At 36.5% G+C, this 22,449-nt stretch overlaps 1 protein-coding gene across 1 annotated transcript in view; it reads left to right on the top strand.

Annotated features, from left to right (window-relative positions):
• Positions 1-593: 593 nt before the first annotated feature.
• Positions 594-22,449, top strand: part of LOC100963395 (ATP-binding cassette sub-family A member 8) — a 61,824-nt gene continuing 39,968 nt past the window's right edge. The window contains exons 1-9 of the mRNA XM_003786610.3: positions 594-752; positions 9,372-9,473; positions 11,382-11,586; positions 13,817-13,981; positions 17,772-17,875; positions 18,496-18,722; positions 20,354-20,495; positions 21,148-21,333; positions 22,266-22,413. Of these exons, the coding sequence (XP_003786658.1) occupies positions 9,378-9,473; positions 11,382-11,586; positions 13,817-13,981; positions 17,772-17,875; positions 18,496-18,722; positions 20,354-20,495; positions 21,148-21,333; positions 22,266-22,413 (1,273 nt within the window). The 5' untranslated portion in view covers positions 594-752; positions 9,372-9,377. The remainder of the gene's footprint in view (positions 753-9,371; positions 9,474-11,381; positions 11,587-13,816; positions 13,982-17,771; positions 17,876-18,495; positions 18,723-20,353; positions 20,496-21,147; positions 21,334-22,265; positions 22,414-22,449) is intronic.

Genomic DNA, 22,449 nt, shown 5'->3' on the forward strand with positions numbered 1-22,449 from the left:
ACCAAGATAGGTCATCTCCTGTGTCATAAAATAAAACTTAAAAAATTCAACATAGGAATTATGTTTTCTGACCTTAATAAAATTAAACTTGAGATCAGTCCTGAAAAGATAACAAGACACTTTTCAGACATTTTAAAATTAAATATCAACAATTCTAAATAATCTGTGGGTAAAAAAAAAATAGACAGTAGTCTAAACTGAATGAAAATGAAAGTCAGAAAAGAGAAAAGAACATCTTGATTATTTAAAATGTCAGTTAAGGCTAAGCTCAGGCTGCCTAGCCTAAAGCTCTGGGTAGAGAGGAGCTTTTCTCTGATTAAGCTGTTTAACTTTCTCACAGTTTCAAGACAGTCCTTTTAATTTTGGTATTAGCCACAAACATCTTGAACAGAGTAGAGAAAAGCTTACAAGTATTGAATTTCCTCTGTAAGATCACTCTTTATAATACGATACAGCCAGGCAACCAAGTATAAATGTCATTAGTTTGCAGGAACTGGCTGAATATTAATAAAAAGACAAACAGTCCAAGAACAATCACGTGGAACTGATGTTTGGCAAAGCCGATAGAATTGAGATCATAACCCCCTCTGAAAGCAGTCTTCACAGAAGCATTTCATAGTAGTCAAGTAGTTAGAGCAAATTTAGAAATGTGATAGAGACTAGGGGAAAAAAACGCTGAATTATCTTTTTACAAGTAAGGAGACCAGTGGATAATCTGTACTTTTAGATTTTTTTCTCAAAATTTTCCAAAGGTAAGTTCATTAAATTTTTCTTCTGTTTTGTTTTGTGGGGCTTTTCGTGGGTGTGTGGTTGTTTGGGGGGTTTTCTCATTTTTAAATCTCCTACCACCGGATTATAAATAGCTCCTTGTGAACTAAATGCCACCCGTGTGTCGAGAAATTATTTTGGAAATTAATGGGCTATTTTTAAGAATTTTGATATCTGGTGTTCAATGTTAGAAGATAAAAGCAGTGGGTTAAAAGCTTTTAAGAAATTACGCAACTATTATACTGTTTTAACCAGAAACTAAGAATAGGAGTGAAAAAACCAAAATTGGCTACAAAAATTATTATAAAGCACTTAGAATTTTGTGAATTGGTTTGCAAGCCTGGATTGTTTTTAAGTTATAGTTATTTGCTTGTATTGTGCAATAATTTGGTGGTATTTTGGATAATTGTTTTTCTGGCTTTGGGACTGTTTACCAAGAGAACTTGCAAAAGGATTTTTATTATTTCCATAATTTACTCTCAGGCAATGGAAATTTTAGAAATGTAAGGCACTTTCCAGGATCTTCTACTGATTGAATACAATGAGTTGAATCAGAATGTGAACTATTTAGCTTCTTCTTATCACAAAATTATTTTAAATGCACACTGTGGCATAAATAGAATTTCATGCTTCTGTAGAATAAACATTTTGTCCTGAATTTAACAACAATAGTTACAGTTTGAAACTATTTGCCATGTGTACAAGAAATGTGTGTTGTTGTTGATCTTTTAACAAACTGCAGAGCATACATGGACTGGGGGAAAAACCAAGTAGGAAAATCTAAGGGGTGTGAGGCAGACAGAAGTATCCATGCTGCCTGGAGCTGTGGCTGACTCCATAGAAAGGAGATCATTTTCTCAGTCTGTCCAACCTCCTGGAACAGGCAATTCACCCTTCTTACAGGAAGGAAAAACAGTTCTCTAAAAAGTGTACATCTTGAATTTTCTGCACTAAGATCCACCAATGGGGATCCACATTCCCCCTCAGTGAACACTCTGACCATGCTGCTGATTCCGAGCTGACTTTCCCTCCTCCTCCTTCCCATGGGCTTTCTCACCTCTTTAGTTGGCTTCTCTCTAGACTTGGCTCTCAGCCCACGAGGCTGTCACCTGTGGGATCTACCTCTGGCAGTACTGTCTGACACTGCCCTAAGGTTCCTCTCAGTGGGTTTGGCCCTGGACACCCCATCTGAGCTTTAACTCTAAGAAGTAGCACCTCACTGTGCACACCCCTGACCTCTGAATGTGATGATGGCTACACTGGGGACACACTTGCCCCTGATCATTATGCAGGAGTTCATGGCAACCGTGTGGATTCCATCCCTGACCAACATGGCATGAGGATGGGGTGGGGGGGTGGAGACCAGTTGCTTCACAAGGCAGGACTCAGCTTTGTGCTCAGGAGTCCTAACCTGTTCTTCCAAGTCACGTCCCCAGTCTGCTTCTTGGAAGACTGATGCTTGTTTGGCTTTGAATCTCTTTCCTTTCTATATTTTAGCTTAGATACCCTGTTCTCTCCACCTCTTGAGAGTACTGAAGTCCTGCAATTTTCAAGATGGGCTCAGCAAGTCCTATTGGTGTAGTGTTGGTTCACTGGGGCTCTGGAAAGACATGGGGTTATCATATTCCAAGGCAGCTCCTTCTGGGAAGTGTTCTGTGTCCTTGCTGAGATGACATGTATGTGTAACTTCCCCTACTAGGTCAGACCCACACTCTTGTGTCACGTTCTTTGCTCAAGGTTGAATGTGCTAAACCCATGCTTTGCTGCTCCTATAAGAGGGACAGGATGTCCACAGCTGGACTTCTTCTCTGGCTGCTGATGTAATGCCTATGATAGAAAAATGCTTCTCTCTGCAAAAATTTTAAGTAAAATTCATGAGATGTTTTCATAGTGACCTATACCAGGACCAATGTCCCAGGGTCTTATCCCAGCTGAAGCCATACAAGCCACATTCAGTGGAATTTCTACCCTTCACCTCAAGCACAAGCCCACCTATATCAAAGAGTCCCTCACAGAAACACACAATTCACTGGCAAATTTAATTAACAAATAAATCTGATGGTGACCACTGTTATCCTAAATAACCATTACACACCAGCAAAGCTGGTGGACAGGCCCTGGAAGGACCAGCTGGGCCTGTGTGTTGCCATCTGGAGTTGTTTACTCAATTAGAAGGCTTTCTGTCATAGATAAAGTGAGGGGACTGGATGCCCCAAGTGCTGACCGAGGACCCAGGACACTTTAGGCACTTCAGAAAATATTGATGAGCTATGAATCTAGTCTACAGTAGGAATGCTTTGAAGATGTAGTAACCACGTTGAGATCAGGGAAATATTTTGTAAACTTACAACCTATGGGGATTAGGTTTAATCTACACTATGATGATTAGTGACATTGCTAATGTTTGCTTTTGCTCTGAGAGTATTTAAATAACAAAGGGAATCAGGAAAGCAGAGAAGTTCTCTGAGGACATATTCTTGCTGTTTTTAGAGTTACTGGCATTTCTGTAAATAAAGCAAAATTAGTTGAGTTCTAATCCACTTCTCCTTTAACTGGCTTGGGTGCCAGGTGGATGGATGGACTCTTTAGTTCAGCAGCAAATCTACTTGGTGTGATCATTAGATTAAATATTGAACTGTATTTTTGTATTATAATAACCAGGCTGACCAGGTTGAAATTCAGAAGAGAATTAAAATATCTAGAGGGCATTTGTAAGAAGAGGATAAAGGCAATAAATGTTAAGTTTTCATGAGATAAGTTGTTGTTTGCTAGAAAAGACCAAAATTTAAAATTATACATTAAAAGAATATAAATACTTTTTATCTCTTCAGAATGGAAGAAGAAATAAGGGGGAAGGAAGGAAAATATTATCAGTTTAATCAAGGTAAAGATATAGACAAAACTGGAAGCATGAGACTATATAGTTATCTATCAGTTTAGATTTTTAGACATACAGCAGCTATGAGTGTTTCAGACGTTAATCAAATTTTTAAAAATTCAATGAAAGGTTTAAAATAAAAAGACACTTGGTAAATATTAACCTAAAGAAATCTAGAAGCAATCATTGAAATATATTTTCTACACCTAAGTACTTAGCATTTAAATGCACATGCTAAAAACTAACAGTAATATACTAAGAAATTATCAAACCATTAATTTAACTCCATTATCACTGGCGTTAAATTTTTGAATTCAAATAGAACTCTATCATGAAATGACTGACATAGTAAATATATCATTGAAAGGGACACTGAAGATTTGAAGAATACAGTTAGATTAAATAGATATGTACAACACATGTAACCTAAAGGGTAATATACATGTATTTCTGGACACCTCCAAATATTAAAATATTCTGCACCACCTTGGAAGTCAGAAGGCATCCCAAAGAAACAATATCTTGCAGAGAAGTCATTTCTCTGATCACAATTGTTAGAAATCAAAATTTAAAAATCAGTAAAAACAAGGAAAAGTCAATATTATGGAGGCTAAAAAGGCGATCCTAGGTAACCTACATTTGTGGTCTATTGCTACATTTACATTGCATAGCAAAAAGAAGCAAAGAACCAATAACATGCAGAAATAAACCCTTATGTTTGTGATGCTGCAGTGGTTCCTGACAGAGGGCTGACCTCACGTAGCCTCGATCATATCTCTGGGAGCTGACTGGCCATCACTCCCAACCGGATGGCTGTGATGACTCAGCTTCACTCACATGCCTTTCCTCCTCCCATGGACTCCACCAGCTCTGCTTTCACAGCAATGGAAGAACCACAGAGAGCGAGGGGTCCTACCCAAGGTCTCATACAGTAGAGGCTCAGAACTGGCCTATCATCATCCTGCCTCTTTCATCCTGGCCAAAGTAACAGACTGCTTTTATGAGAGGAACTCCAAAATTATCAGAATTAGGATTAGGCAGCACCTGTGGCTCAAAGGAGTAGGGCACTGGCCCCACATGCAGGAGGTGGTGGGTTCAAATCCAGCCCCAGCCAAAAGCTGCAAAAAACAACAACAACAAAAAAAAAAGAATTGGGGTCACTGGTACAATAAACCAACCAACACAATAGTCCACTAGCTCCAGGCTCCATGTTCCCAGCTACTGTGTTCAGTGCCCACCACTGAAGCCAAGATGCTAAGGGAAAAAGTAGCAAAACTAACATCCAAACCATAGTATAAATAAAACCACAATCCAGTAAGGAGAGGAATTAATAAGATGGAAAACATAATGAACAAGCAAAATGGTCGAACATTAATAATGCTATTTTTAGACTATTAATAAATTCAAAATTTTGGTAAGACTAATAAGAATTATAAAAGTTTCAAAAAAATTGTAGAAGTTTAAAAATAGAAAAAAATATATATACAGGGTGGACATAAAGTTCATGTGCAATTTAAATTAGCTTACTTTTTTTTAATTGGTTGGGATTATTTGAGGGTACAAAGAATTAGGTTACACTGATTGTGGTTGTTAGGTAAAGTGCCTCTTGTAATTGTGTCCCACCCCAAGAGATGTGTCATACACTGTTAACCCTATCTGCTTCCCTCTTCCCCTCTCCCCAATCCCTCATTCCCCTACCCCCAGTCTTGTATTAGATTATCTACTGAATTGAGTACATTGGATTGGTATATGTATACCATGGAATACTATTCAGCCATTAAAAAAGATAGGGACTTTACATCTTTTGTATTAATCTGGATGAAGGTGGACCACATTCTTCTTAGTTTACTATTTAAATTGCACATAAACTTTATGTCTACCCTGTATAAGGTTTTTAATAGGTATTTTCAGTTATAGACATTTTAAATTTCATCTTCATGCTAATAAATCTAGAAATAATGAATACCTTTGTGCTGAAAATTACCAAAATTACATCACAATAATCCAACAACCATTAATTAATTGATCCTTTGTTCATTAACAGCAACCTAGCCCATCCCCATCCCAGAGACTACAGTCTCATGAGGTTGTATCAGCAAGTTTAGTAGCCATTTAGGATCAGATCATCCCATATGTTACCAACTGCATTGGAGAATTGAAAACAATGAAATACCACCCATAATGAAGCTAAGATAACTTTGGGGCTAAAATCAGACAAGGATAACAGATGAAAAATTATAATTAAGTTATAGTCCACTGTAATTTATGTTTACAAAGAATCCTAAGTAAAATATCAGCAAATTCAACTCGGTAGGATTAACAAAAAATTTCATGAATCTTATAATATTTTCCAGAAAACATAAAAGTCTATATCCAGCTAAATGATATATTAGCATATTAGATCAGACTCAATCACAAAAAAATATGAGAAAGTATCTACTAAAATGCAAAATTTATCTATGAATCAACAATTTAGAAAAGCAGAACAGCAGTTGATGTTCCTATATTCTAACAGAAACCATTTAACTAAATTATATATAGAATATCATTTCTTCTTTTAAAATTTTAATAGTAATTTTTGAAATTAATACATTAAAATATGATTATTTTAGTACATAATCAATTACATTGATTTTTCTCATACTATGTCTTTGAAATCTGGTGTGCACCTCTCTCATGTCCCTAGGACCAGTCATGTTTCTGTGTTTACTGGCCATATGTCTAGGGCTACCATATTGGAAAGCTTAGGGATAGGCCACAGGTATTAAAAATTATCTTTCTAATAAGTACAAAAGAAACATCATTAATATGAATATATTGGTTACATCTTTCCAGGTTTTTTTTGTAGGTGTGTAGATTTAACAAATTATTTTTTCTTTTAATAGAATTAGAGAATAGAGGTGTTTATGTTTCATGGATGAACTGTATCATAATGAAGTCAGGGATTATAGAGAATACCATTTCTGATGGTGAAAATTCTACATATTCACTCTTCAATCAGGAAGATAACAAGAATGCCTGTAATTACCCTAGCTCTTCAACATTGCATAATATTTCCATCCTGTATATTAAGACAAGAAAGGTTATAAAAGATTAAGGGGTCATTTAAGGTGATGTCATTTTCTATATTAGAATACAGAAATATTTATTTTTAAAAATGTGCCACGAATTCAAGAATTCATTGATATTTTTAGACATAAGATTAATATATCAAATCAGTGGCATTTGCGCAAAGACCAACACACATAATCAATACATCAAAATGCTGGTCATAAGCTATAAATTTTATAAGTAATTATAATAAAATTATTTCATACATTTTTTTCTAGACACTTAAAAATTAGGTAACATTATTACAGGATATAAAATAGTTACTGAAAAAGTAATTTGCATATACAAGAAAACTTAATAAAATAAAGTTAATAAAGTTCATCCTTTCTGAGTGAATTAATAAATTTAACGCTATGGAAATCTGATCTGTATTATTGAACTTGCTAAAATGTTTCTAAGATTCATTTAAAAGAGTTCACTAGTTAATATAAATGAGACTGTGAGAAAAAATATCTAACCAAAATTATGGAATGGCTCAAATAAAATAGAATATAATTTTTTGCTCACTAAACCATCTAAGACATTTGCTTCTTGTTGGTTGGTTTCTTTCCTATGATGATTTAGGGAAATGAGTTACATCCATTTTTTAACCCTGCTGTCTCTTAAGGCATCTGCTTGGCAGAAGAGGAAAAAGAGTGTGGGGATGCACATCTACTTCTGAAGATTATGACTCAGAAATGCACATATTTCTTCTTTTCATATTCCCTTGGGTAGAATGCAATATGTGTCATTGTCACTTCGAGTCTCAGAAAGACAAAGAAACATATTTTCATGAAAAGCTAGCAATCTCAACCACAAGTAGAAAGATTCTGGGATAGCCAAGACATAAATTTTGGAAAAAATGAATAAGAAGGACCTGTTTTAGCTTTTCTAAAGGTTTATTATGAGGTTCTAGTAACTAGGAATGTGTGCAAGAAATATAAAAAGAGATTAATCGAAAAATAGAATAGTTCAAAATGCATATACACATATAAATATATATTCATATGCATTAACAGATATACATACATATATGTCTGGTGTATGAGACAGGAGGCATAACAAATAAATAGGGAAAGAATGAATCATGAAGTAATTGGTGTTGGAACAATTTGCTTGACAATGTAGAAACAAATCACAAACAACAGCTCAGGTGACTTCTAAACATCTTACACAAAAATAAATGCAGATATTTATTCAAGATGTACACATGATTAAAAAATACTTGGAAACTATCAGAAGAAAATGAAGGCATGTATATTTACAGCTCCAGAAAAATAAATTAATGTCTAAACAAGAATAACACACAAAATACATGCTCACAAGGCAAAAGGTAAAAAAAATTTGACTGTAACAAAACTAAAACTTGTGTACAATAAAGGTACATTTTAGATTGATGAAATTTATTGGCCAGCAACAAATAATTATCTAGAATACATCACGAACTCCCAAAATTATATATGACCATTAGGCCAGATGGTGGTGAATTTCTATCTCTACATTTTAATTTTCCATAGAAGAAAAGTGAAAATTAAATTTTCTTTCACTGGGGAAATTTTGTAGTCATTCCACAACAAATTAGTGTGGAGTTCATTGATTTCTGCTAGAAATAACAAAGATTCCATGAAAATATCTTAAATTAATTCCCAAAACTAATTATTCAGTTTCTTAATCAAACAAGCTAAATATAGGTAAGTTAAAGTAGGTGTACAATAATCTGTTTATTAAAGATAAGAGGAGTGTATGTGTATGCATTGGTCTAGAAAAAATCAGGAGAGAGAACCACAGAGTACTTAAACAATAGGATTTCAATAACAAGAATTATTTAGTAATGATAGGAGAATAATTATAAAGATGGACTGAGAGCCCAAAAGGGAATCCTGAGACTGATGGGGAACAGCCAAGGCAGAACAGACTTGGGTGGGAAGACAGGACTTTGGCAATGTGGATAAGGTGTGATTGCAGCCCCCTCACTAGTGAAAAAGCCGGAATGGGAGACTATGGGCACAAGGACTGGGGTGCGCTGTCATTGTAATAGGAGGGTCAAAGGAAACTAAGCTCTGGGAAAAGGAGTCTAGCTGCTCAGGTTTCCCAGATACACTACTGAACCCTCAGTCAAGAACTAGAAAAAATACACCATGAAACGTGCATCTTCCAGGCAGTTTGCATTGGCGAAAACCATTAGTTTGAGCAGAACAGTGAATTCTATAGAAATTCAGCAAATGAACCACTGATACCAGCAAGGGGAGCCTCTTCTTCCCTCAATGTCTCTATAGTCCTTTCTGCTGAGGAAGCATAACATCATGCCAGCTGGCAAAGGGAAATATTTCAAAGGCCCAGATCCATTTTCACAGAGCAGGCTCTGAAGGGTGAATTGGGAGCTGAGAGGGAACAGCCTGATTGCTGTCACAGTGCATCACAAATAAATGATGGAGCAAAGAGTCTGCAAGTGGGGAAGGTAGGGGAAGAGTGGAATACATAGTAACAAAAATGCAAACTTGAGAACACTCTGATTCTAACCACTCATCTATAACACTGTAGTTATTAGGCTACTCTTTTTTTGTTTATTTGCAAGATAGTCCTTCTAATTAAGAACTTTGAGTTGACTTTCTCTTCTTATTTTTCTCATTGACAGGGCAAAATGAGTAAGAGAGAGATCAGTGTGTGTCAACAAACTTGGGCCTTACTCTGCAAGAACTTCCTTAAAAAATGGAGAATGAAAAGAGAGTCCTTAATGGTAGGATTCAGTGTCTGTGTCACTTTATCTTTATAATGGGAAAATGTTTTTTGCCTTACAGATATTTATGCCTTGTCCATCTCCTCCCATATACACACTAACAGAAAAAAAAAATAATAAAGCACCTTTACACAACAGCAAAAGCTATTCTTCAGACCATCAATCTGTTTGAAGACATTTCAATTGACATAAGCTCAGAAATTGAGGTTAAAAAGCACTGAAGCTTGTCAGCACCTGAGAGTTCAATAATTTTTTTAAAAGCCAAAGGTCACAGGGTTTACTGGTGTTCCCACTTATCAATAGTTGGGTCAAGATATTGGCAGTCCACAGACATGTGAAACAAACCCCTCCATGGCAATAGGTAACTTGCATTTTCTCTTTGAGTGTCTTTCTCTTGACTGTCTTTTTTTAAAAGACAATTCCTTTACTTCAAAAATAATAGAAAAGTCTAAGATGTATTCAGTGCCAAGGAAACAGTCCGCATTAGACCACATAACAAAAATCTTGGTTAAATTTTAGTATTTTTTTCCTTTTATTAAGTCATATACACATAGATCATGAATACATTTATGCATTTGTGGGGTACAATGTGTTGATTTTTTATACAATTTGGAATGCTTACATCAAACTAAGCAACATAGCTTTCACCTCATTTACTTAATTATTGTGTTAAGACACTTATGCTCTATTGATAGATTTGACTTGTACCCTTCAATATACTCTGTAGGTGTGGTCCCACCATTTACCATACCTCTATCAAACTCAAACTTCCCCTCTCCCCTGCCTTCCCCCTCCATTTCTCTCCTTCATCCTGGGCTATAGTTATGATCTATCTTTCATAAGAAAGTGTGAGTAATTATAAATTGGTTTCATAAAAGTACATTGGATACTTTTTCTTCTATTCTTGAGATACTTTACTAAGAAGAGTATGTTCCAGCTCTATCCATGTAAACATAGAAGAGGTCAAAGTCTCCATCTTTTTAAAACGCTGCACAGTATTCTGTGATATACATATACCACAATTTATTAATCTATTCATGGGTCAATGGGCACTTGGGCTTCTTCCATGACTTGGCAATTATGAATTGAGCTGCAGTGAACAATCTGATGCAAATATCTTTGTTGCAATGTGATTTTTGGTCTTTTGGATATACACCTAGTAAGGGAATTACAGGATCAAATGGCAGGTCTACTTTTAGATCCCTGAGTGTTCTCCAAACTTCTTTCCAAAAGGAATCTATTAACTTAAAGGAAACACTTTTGCTCTGCTGGTGGGAATGCAAATTTTGGTATTTTTAAAAAATCAGATAGAGATAGCTAGATATCATATTTAACTACATTGGAATTATACTATTATACATACTTTGTGAGGTTTTTCCTAAGGTCATGCATTTTGGAAAGGAAGTGTTTTCTTTTTGGGAGTTTGTATGTGACCTGAATTTATAAATTCATAATTAAGACAGTATCCCTCAGGTCACTGGGATCCTGCTGGGTTTCCAACTCCAGAATCCTGGCATATAACCAGCATACCATTATTAAGTGAGAAATTCCTTGAAACTGTCTCTCACAACAGCTAGACTTTCAGTAGAATCCAACATAGTGTGAGTGGGTCACCAAGGTGATCCTAGCTGGTAATATTTAAAACAGCTTGCTGCTATGGAACTCATATTTTTTCAGATCAGTGCATGCTTTCTCACTGGTTATGAGGCTCATTAAATTTTAATTCTCATGTATAGCTCATTAAAATAACTCACACCACTGAATTTCTATTGTACACATTTCGAACAGTTTATACTAGGGCATATGTTGACATAAGAGTAAACAAAGATACCAACTCTACTCCAAAATGATTGTGGATGACTAGTTTGAAATCGTAACTGTCTCTACCCTTTCTCTTGGATTGTGTAGGAATGGATGAGCTCATTGTTCCTTCTACTTTGTGTCTACCTATATCCTCATGGTCATGAAGCTATTGATTTGTCTTCACTGCCAACCAAGGACCTGGGACGGGTAGATTCGTTTAATGAATCCTCATTTTCTATTGCATATGCACCTGTCACCAAAACAACACAACAGATAATGAAAAAAGTAGCCTCTGTTCCCTTCCTGTCAGGTGAGTTTTCTAGCAACTTAAGAGGAATGTCTGGCACCAATATTTGGTTCCTTTGACAGTAGACATGTGTGGTATTGTCACTGTCCTTTTGTTAAGTTCCCAGGTACCACATGAACCATACTATATCCAAACCAGAGGGTGTGTGAAGGGTGAAGAGGCAGCATCCCCAATGAATTTTGGTGTGTTTTTACTAGAAGCATAACTAGATGCCAGCAGATAATAAGAACATAGGCTCTTTACAACTATAAATTCATTCTTCAAAGGGAAATCTATTGTGATTGTCCCATAATCCCATTGTAGGCCTCCAGCTAGGGTAAAGACTAAAATTAAGGCTGTAGTAAATACAAGTTTTAGGTAGTTTATTTGAGATGCTCAGGGTAGTGGTAATAGGGCAGTGATTTCTAGCATGAATAGTAAAAATGTAATGGCTGTTGAGAAGAATTTTATAGAGAATGGCAGATGGGTTGGCATTTATAGGGCTTGATGTTTTTCCTTTAAATATTTAGATGTTGTAATCAGAATTCAATAGCTACAAGTAAAAATGCTAAGCAATGTGTTAGTTAATAAAGTTAATGCAAAGATAATTATTCTTTTTTGGATAATAGCAGCCTAATTGATTGAAAGACAACAATGCTCACAAATATTAAAAGAAGGAGATTCTCACTGTAAATAGAGATGTACTGGGAACCATCAAAATACTATAGAACTTCAGCACCAGACAGCCCTTCAAATCCCAAATAATGGTCACATGTAAAGTGAAATTTTGTTTGATGAGATGAGTTATTGTAAGTTAAGTTATAACTTTAACTGAGAGCTTGTACAACTTTGTGAATATACTAAAAACCATGAAATTGTACAATTAAAGATGGAAAATTTTATGGCATTTGAATTATTGCTCAAATTAAAAAAGAACATAGAAACATGACTTAGAGGACACTGGCTATTAGTTTTAACCAATGTAATCCCCTCCACATACACACCCACAGGACGTTATTGTATAGGGGACCTACGGCTCTTATCCCATTCCCATCACTGGAAGTCTGTATAACTTCTTTTTGTCTTTCTTTATCCATCTCTGTCCATAATTCCACTCTGTCCCAGGGAACCATTAGTGTTGTGCTTGGATTCTCACCCTTTTTCTGGATTAAGTATCCAGTAATCTACCCTCTCTGGAGTCTGTGTCCAGCCCCTTGGTAATCGTAGCCTCCTTGGGCCCAGTTCCAGAGGTTATTGGATTTTCCTTCCTATCCGTGACTCATGACCCACTGCCACACCAGCTGGATGTGAACCATCCAAAACCTGCTTCCCCATGGGACCTCACCAACCATCTCACTGTTTCACCTGCATCTGAATGTCTACACTGCACATCTTATCTACTCATACCAAGTCCACTTTATTCTGCAGTTACAGAATATTATTTTGTAATAATAATATTGTTCTATATTATTCTGTACTCTGTGTTAATATGCTGTAATAATGATAGATATTATTAAACTTATTTTACAAATATAAAAATTAAATAACAGAGATAAAGTGACTTGCCCAGGATGACACAAATTCAAAACATAAACTCTAGAATAAAACTCAGTTTTACCCATATACATATGGCCTGTTCTTTCTATGTCCAATCCAGGACTTTGTAGTCTTCCTCATTCTTTCAGTCTTAATGAAACATCTACTCAATGTTGAACACAAAATCTACTGAAAAGAAGATTTCTTATAGTGATGTCAACATAGGCACTTGTCCTGTATTTAAAATAATTTTCACTCTTTTTGAACTTATTAACCATACCATCAGGGTTGTTCAAGGAAAATAAATTTTGATAACTATTTTTCACTTAATATAAATCGTGCCTAATTGCAATCTAAATATTTATCTATCTACATCAATCTACCTACCTACCTATCTCTACTATTTTAGACTTACAAGAATACTAATTCTTCTGTGAATAGTCTAATTGGTATAGCATTATATGTCCTTGAAATTGGTTCAGTATATCAAACATACATATGAAGATAAAGTGATTATCATGTATTTCTCCTGATTTTGTATAAATGGAACTTTAGAATTATCTCTTCTCAAATGTTTTATCTATCTGATTTTCTCAAAGTTAATACTTGATTTTGTTTTACTTCTGCAAGAACTCTAGCGAGAGCAATTGTACATGACCTCCTGAAATCGTGTCTCCTTATAATTGACTAATCATCATATTCCCTACTTTTATGGCAGATGAAAGAGTCTTGGGTATGTCAGATGAGGCAATTACTGGAGAATTAGCAGGAAGTTATTCTGACGAAATGATAAGAGTCATCTTTACTGATACATACTCATATCATTTGAAGTTCTTAACGGGCCACAAAATCCCATCATGGAAGGAACACAGAGACCACACAGGTAATTTTCCAGCTATAAAATTCTGTTATCTTCTGTTTCAATTATGTTATAAGCCATGTGTGGGAATAGGGGTTAGTATGTCAAATTAGACAATTCCTGTATTCTGTGGCAATGTCCACGTGTTATGCCACACACCCATTTGTTTACATATCGTCTGTGGCTGATTTTGCACTACAAAGGCAAAAATGAAAAGTTGTGACAGAGTATTTGCTACCTGGCCTTTAACAGAACAGGTCTGTTGACCTCTACTGTAGGGTGTGTGATAGGTGTAAGGAACGCTCATCTACTCAAAGAGTTGATGCTCTTGAGTTTTCTGGGTTTCTGTCTACATAGCATCTAATAAAGACATGCTTTGTCCCCTTTTTTTCAATTATTGTACTTAGTACCTTCATGTCCTAATGCATTCATCATAACTTCCACAATTCTATTAAATAACATTAGAGATTATTACTGTTCTCAGTGGAAAAACTCTGATGTATTTTTTTCCACTATAGTGGAAAATATTGATAAATTCAAATATATATGAATTTAAAAATTCTCCTTCTGTAAAGATGCCATAGACTAGTGAGAAATAAGGACAAAACTATGGTAAAATATTTATAACAATAATATTAACAAAAAATACATTGTATCCGACATATACATAAATGTATTCATGATCTATGTATATATGACTTAATAAAAAAATTAACAAAAAATTACTTTCAGAATATACAGTGTTTCCTCTGAATAAATAAAGATGAAAAGGAAAATAGTGATAAAACAAAAATAGGAATTTCATAAGGCAAGAAACCTAGATCAAGAATAAACACATAGAGAGAAGCTTCCTTGCATTAGCAATCAGGGGACTGCATTTTTGAAACCACATGTGGTATTATTTCACATTTAACAGACCAGCGACAATTAGCAAATATAACAATAAAACGTACTGCCAAGGTGGGTAACAAAGAGAACATCTATTCAACAGTATAGGACTTTTAGACTCCAGAAAAATTGAGAAATTTTATTTTAAAGCTGAAAATGTGCCTAATCTATTGTTAGAGTCTGTCGTCAGTTGGGAATGAACCAGGGAGGAGGGACAGAAACATTCGTCTCAAACAGTCTTGCATGAACAGATCGGAAGAGAAGAAAAAGCTGTCAATTTCCCCAGGTTACACTGGTACAAGGTGATCCCTCTCCTGCTGTAACACGCTTGTCGTAAGTTAAGGTTGTGGGTTTTGATCACCCTATCCCTATACCCATCCCTTGTAGGAAACACAGGAGAACGATGAGTAAATGGACACTGATTGTCCAGGCTCCTTTTTCACTTCAACAAATAAAAATTAACTCACACATGATGAAAGATTCACATCAACACATGAAACTATAACAACTCTAGACGAAAGGGTGGGAGAAATTCTTAATGATATTGGCATGGTGAAAGATTTTGTGAAGAAGACCCCATTGGCAATAGCAGGAACAACAGAAATAAATAATTGGGATCTAATCAAGCTTAAAAGTGTCTGCACAGCTAAGGATTTTATAAACAAAGCAAATAGGCAGCTTTCAAAATGGGAGGTGATATTGCGTGTTATGAATCTGACAAAGGGCTAAAAACCACTCAGGCAAATCAACCAGAAGAGAGCAAACAGCCCAGTTAATCACTAGGCAAGAGACATAATCATCCCTAATCAACAGAGAAATGCAAATCAAAACCACCTTGAGATATCACCTAACCCCGGTGAGCACAGCCCTCATCACAAAGTCTCAAAGCTGCAGATGCTGGCGTGGGTGTGGAGAGAGGGGAACACAGACACTGCTGGTGGGATTGGAAATTAGTGGAGCCTTTTTGGAAAGAAGCTTGGAGAACTCTCAAACAACTGAAAGTAGGCCTTCCATTTGATCCTGCAATTCCATTACTTCTTCTTTCTACCCACACGAAAAAAGGTCATTTATCACAAGGACATTTGCAATCTAATTTTTATAGTAGCTCAATTCACAATCCCGAAGATGTTGAAACAACCCAAGTGCCCATCAACCCATAGGTGGATTAATAAAATGTAGTATATATATACACCATAGAATATAATTTAGCCATGAAAAGGAAAGAGACTTTATACTTTTTGCATTTACCTGGATGGAGTTAAACAATGTTCTCCTTAGTAAAGTATGTCAGGAATGGAAAAACAAGCACCGTATGTGATTTGAAACTAGTAGATGAACAACTACAAGCCCACACTAGTAAGAGAAAAACACAATTAAGTTTAAGGGGTCAGGAGAGGAGACCCCTGAGCTTACTGAGCTCAGTAAGCTCCCACCTAATGGGTATAAGGTAGGGGTGTGTGGCACACCTCCTGGGTGAAGGACTCAACTACAAATGGGACACCACCTAACAAATGCAAAGAATGTAACTCAATCATATGCACCCTTATATTAATCTGAACAAAAAAAGATATTTAAAAAAAAAAAAACAAAAAACAGGAACCACTCAAGGTCCAGGGCAGTTGCTATTTCCAGCCTGCCCACTCCCTCTCTTGGGAATATATTTTTGCTTCTGCACAAGCCTTTTCTATGCCTGTCTGCTTTCACTGAATAAATGTGCCACTATTGCTGAAATTCCTTCTGCAACATTAGCAATAACCTTTATGCCCGGATGCTATAACCCAGCATCATAGAAGTCTCAATAGTGAACCTCTCATACCTACCTACCTATGTTACAAACTTGCAGCTTATTTTTCTCTCATTTCTGAGAGCACGGAAATTATAGCTAATTGTAGCTATGATCGGATAGCTAGAGCCCAGGCGTTTAAAGCCAGGTGTCTGCTTCTGCAGACTGACGTGTAACAGACAGCACAAATACCAGTTGAAGAAACTCCTTCCTTTCATCTCGGGAACAGAGTGTCCCTACTCCCCACCCCAAGCAAGCCCTTGCTGAATTAGCAGCCTGAGTGACAAATAAATTTTTACTATGAAAATCACTGAAAGTCAGGGATTTTTCCCTGTAGTATATAAGAAACTATCCTGACTGATAAATGCATATTTATAAGAAGATATATGAAGATTTTCCTAGCAGCAGGTTTTTATTTATACCGGTAAAAAGAGTAAAGGAACTAACCAAATTATCATCAATAGGAGAATGGATAAATAAATATCTTGACTCATATTCCTATGATGGGATTATATAATCAGAAAGAGAAGAAAAATATATAGGGCCATTCATATACATGTCAAAACAATAATATAGGACAAGTAAACAAAGTGTAGAATGATAAATAAAATGAGATCTATGGAATAGGGGAGTTTAAAATATTTTAATATCTCTAATACAGTTTAATATGTAATGGATCGGTGGGCCTTTTTCTTAATAAATAAACTTTTTTCTCTAAAACACGTTCTGGTTGACATGATTTAAGTAGTTACCCTATTTGAACTTCCGTTTGTCTATGAAGCCTGTGTTATCTGCTAGAAAAAGGTTTTGTTCAGTGTTTCCCCATCCCTATCAGACCCTGCTAACTTCCAAAAAGCATAAAAAGACGTTATTTTCACAACACAAATAAGGAAAGAGATTAACAAAATGCTTGATTGGAAAAGAACAGAAGATAGTGTACGCACAGCGTATTATCATTGAATGCGGACTGTTTCCTACGAGTGTTCTGCCTGACTCATTATGAGAATCATTATTATAATTTATGCTTTCACAGGCTTCAGTCAAAATAAGAACATCCAGAATTGGGGGCCATTGTAAAAGTCGCTGTTTCCTAGAATTAAGACTGAACCATACTGACTGTTATGGTTTCTTTTTTTCACCAAGCTCATTGTTACGAAGCATATGAAGATGTGTACTGTGAGGTTTCGTTATTCTGGAGGAGAGGCTTTGTGGCTCTTCAAGCTGCCATCAACGCTGCCATTATAGAAGTGAGTCTGAAGTGCTCCACGCAAACGGATGTTTAATGCAAATTAATAGTAGAGGCGGCAAAAGTGTCATGGAAGAAAATACAAGCGGATAGCCCTGTTCTTTCAGTTACTCATTCTTGTCCTTACAGCAAAGCTTACTAATGTTGCTGTGTGTCATGGGGGTATAACACACATGGAAGAAAAACCTCTCCATGGGCTCAACCGTGCCAGGAAGCCAGGCATATAATAGGAAAATTATTAGAACAGAAGTAGACTGACATGGAGGTTTAAATAAAGTCTTTTAAGTAAATCAGCAAACCTACTCAATCTAGGATGCAATGGAATAATTTTGATTTGATGACATAGTATCATTTAAACTGGAAGCTAGAGGTGAGGGGTTTATAAAGTAATGTAAGGCAGGCAGGTGACCCAGCACTTAGTCAATTCTAAGAACTGTACGGATCTTGCGACGCCTGAACTCTGAGCTCCAAGTGGGCCAGTGACAGGAGACGGGGGTGAGAATTTGGGCTAGAGTCCGATCCCAACAGGCAGTTAAGCGCTCCTAGGAAAAGAGGTGACTGAAGGAGAACAGAGAATGCCGTTTATTAATACACCAGTTTTGTTTATTAATGTTCCTTCAGGTCACAACAAACCATTCGGTGATGGAGGAACTGATGTCAGTTAATGGAAAATATATGAAGATACCTCCCTTCATCGGTCAAGCAGGAGTTGGGACGGATTTTCTCCTTTTCCTCTTCGTCATTTCCTTTTCCTCGTTCACTTATTACGCATCTATTAATGTTGCCAGGGAGAGGAAGAAGATGAAGGGCTTCATGGCGATGATGGGTCTTCGAGATTCAGCGTTCTGGTGGGTCAAATGTAGCACACACAGATACATGGGAGGGCAACTTCATTGCATCTTTGTTAACCTGATGATTTTGCACTTTCTTTACACCTATGAACGGAATAAGTTGTCCTTGGTGTAATGTTTGATGGGTGTTACTTGATTCTCTGAGTGAAAAAACATCAGGGTGAGGTTTGATGGGTGATCGTAAGGGAAGGATGCTGGAAGCCAGCCAGGGCAGGAGGGTACCAGAAAAAATAGACATCAGTGCCTGTGCCAGGCAGAAGCGGATTGCAAGGGAGGATGGGACGCAAAGGGAAAAAGAAACCAAAGATCAGGAGCTTTTTTGAAAGTGAAGAACGTGGTGGGTATCTGAGGGAATGAGATGGCAAAATAGCATTGTGAACAGGAGCTGGGTGGTGTGAATTTTAAATGTGAGTGGTTGAGTGATTCCAGGCATGGACCAAGCTCTGTGTAAGGATTTGTGACTAGTCGCACTGAAGGCAAGAGGTGGTGTTTGCAGGGAGGAGGGATAAAAGACGGAGAGGCGGGGAGCCGGGTGGATTGTGCAGATGGCAACGAATTATGTCTAAAGAGTTCCCCCGGGGTGGAAACCCTGGAAGTCAGTACTGACTCCTCACTGAATCTGAAGATTTCACTCTAGAGCCGAAACGTCTGGACTTGAAACATAGTTACTTAACGTCTTTGTTCATCAAGTTCTCTGTCAATAAGGAAAATATGGCTCTTTCTGTATAGGGCTGCTAGGAGAATACAATGATTTAATGCTTAAGTTTTTGCAACGTGTCCCAGCATGTGATAATTGCCACATGCACTGGCTATTAGGTGCTTATTTCTGAACCTGTTTTTCTTTTTGCTTTCTAAAATTATTATTATTTCCTCATACCTTTCCAAGAATACTGTAAAACAGAACCAAAAATAGATGGATAAGGAAAGGAAAGTGACCTGAGATCAAAGACGTGAGATCCTGTTTTAGCATTCTTTCTTACCAGAGAAATAAATGGAATTAAAGACAAGTATGCAGACTATTTTGTGTGTAGAGCCAGAAAAAGAGGACAACAGCATTTGAGAAAGGACAGAGACCACATAAATGTAAAGAAGAATTTCTTATCTGCAAGGAAAATGTGTGATGCTGTTCAGCCCAGAGAGAGGAGGAAAGGATCTGAGACTCCCTGGGGGGCAGGTGGGCTTGGGGGCTACCATGTCAGAAGATGGTGTCCCACACAGACGTCGCTTTCCTGAGTCTTCACTGCAGTGTCATTCCCAGTGTCTGAGCAGCTACAGAGCTTGTCCAAGGTCACAGAGTAAAGACACAGCAGACAAAATGTCTAAACCAAAATCCATCAGACGAAGGGCCTCGTTTTTCTTTTTTTTCTTTTTCTCTATTAATGCATGAGTGTGTAAATGCGTGTATTTCTGAAATCAAGTGTAGGGGGAAATATTCCTTATTCCTCAAGAACATTCCTAATTCCTCAAGAATTCTGACTCCATTTTTTTCTATCCTGTATTTATATATCCTAGAACATTCAATAAATATCTGCTTACTGAGAGAATAGATGAATGGTTAGAATCTCTTTTACGTCCTGCTTTTCAGTTGAACAAAAAATACTAAAATAAAGATTTTGTTTCCACACTAGGCTTTCCTGGGGATTGCTGTATGCTGGTTTCATCTTCATCATGGCCCTTTTCCTGGCACTTATTATGAAATCTACCCAGTTCGTCTTTCTGACTGGCTTCATGGCGATCTTCAGCCTCTTTCTCTTCTATGGGTTGTCTTTGGTGAGTTGGTGAATTAAACATTTCCTGGTCCACCGCATAGCCTGAAAAAGCCTGAGGTGGCTTCTGGTTAAGTGTTTATATCCCTTCCCCCTGTTTTTCTATCTGTTCTGTTTGCATGTAAAAATCTATAAATAGGCACGATTTGATTTGTGATTTTTCATCATGTTGATTTTTAATACAATTTGCAGAACAAAGCTTTTTGTGTTATATACAAAATAAGGACAAGACTATGATTATGTATGTTAAAATATTATTTGTCATCCTATTAATAATTTTTTTTTTTACAGTTTAAATCCCTTTTAAAGTTGATGTGTAGACTCTAAGTTGTGGGGGATGTTGGTGGCTATTTGGGATTTTTTTGTGTTTTTTTTTATTAAAAGATAGCTGTGTACATTAATGCAATCATAGGATACAGGTGTTTTCATATACAATTTGAAATAGTTTCATCAAACTGGTTAACATAGCCTTTATGTCATTTTCTTAGTTATTGCGTTAAGACGTTTATATTCTACTTTTAGAAAGATTCACTTGTACCCTTGTAAGATAAACCATAGAGGTGATCCCTCCAATCACCCTCCCTCCACCCATCCACCCCCCTGCTATTAATAATTTTCAAAGAAACATGAACCAACTGGATCCTCTCTCGTTTTAGATAGCTTTGGTTTTCTTAATGAGCGTCTTGGTCAAGAAATCTTTCCTCACCGGCCTGGTGGTATTTCTTCTCACTGTCTTTTGGGGAAGTCTGGGATTCACAGCCTTGTATAGATACCTTCCCGCATCCTTGGAGTGGATTTTCAGTTTACTTAGCCCTTTTGCCTTCATGCTTGGAATAACCCAGGTGAGAAGCAATCTAATTGTTTATTCATGGTCTTTCTGAAACACCTGTCACTTGTGGGATTTAATAGGCTCCATCATTTTTATCCTCAGTGTTGTAAAGCTTAAAACTTTTGTGAGGTTGTAAAGATGAACTTTTAAAAATTTTACAACATTTAGTCCTGCAAAAATAAACCATTTTTACCCTGAAAAAAATGGAGAATTAATACTCAATTCCTTAAAGACAGTATATAAAGTCCTCCTCCGTTTTAGATATGATGTTGCAAATCTAATTCCAAATACCTATTCAAGTTCATGTGTTTAGTTTTTGAAGGTTACAGGAAAACGAAATAGAATAGAGAGTTAGAAACATTTTGAAAATGGCTTCTGTTCATAAACTAGCTTTTCTATTCATTTGATTTATATTTAATTCACCCTGCCTTCCCTCCAATTAAGTGGTAATGCCAATTCACTAAATACTTAGTGCTTAGTAAAATTAGTAGTAACTACAAAGAGCTCATGAACTTGGACATTATAGACAAGCCCCTTTTTTTTCCCACTGGATCTCCTTAAACACACCAGTGCCTTTCCCAGAGAGTAAATTCTTCAGGTAGCCCTTTAAAAAACTGACGTCTTTTAACTTTGCCCCATTTGGTAAAAGTTTATCTGAGCCGGAGCTCTAAGGTCATTTGTTCTCATACTTCCCTACCTCCTGCTCATGTTCCAATTTCATGTGTAGCATTTTTATCATAACAATTGCTATTAATAAAATTCAGTAAAATTGGTCACAAGTTCGTGCCTTGCAACAGATTTGAGAACCATGAAGTAAGCACACTCCTTACTTCACATTCTGTCCCCAGGTTGAGGCAGTCAGTAGCCATGTTATTCCTATACTACGGCTAATTGTTTACAATTGATTGTAAATCTAATTTCCCTTAATTAATTTCTAATTTTCAGCTTTTACGTTCAGACTATGATTTGAATTCTAATGCACTTCCTCATCTATCGGATGGCTCCAGTCTCCTTACACTGATAAATTTCATGCTGGCATTTGATACTTTCCTCTATCTGATGTTGGCGATTTACTTTGAAAAAATTTTGCCAAGTGAGTAGTGATATGATTAAAGTCAAACATCATTTA

This window comes from Otolemur garnettii, unplaced genomic scaffold (genome assembly GCF_000181295.1).
Source record: "Otolemur garnettii isolate 467f Iridium unplaced genomic scaffold, OtoGar3 scaffold00018, whole genome shotgun sequence".
Taxonomy (NCBI): Eukaryota; Metazoa; Chordata; class Mammalia; order Primates; family Galagidae; genus Otolemur; species Otolemur garnettii.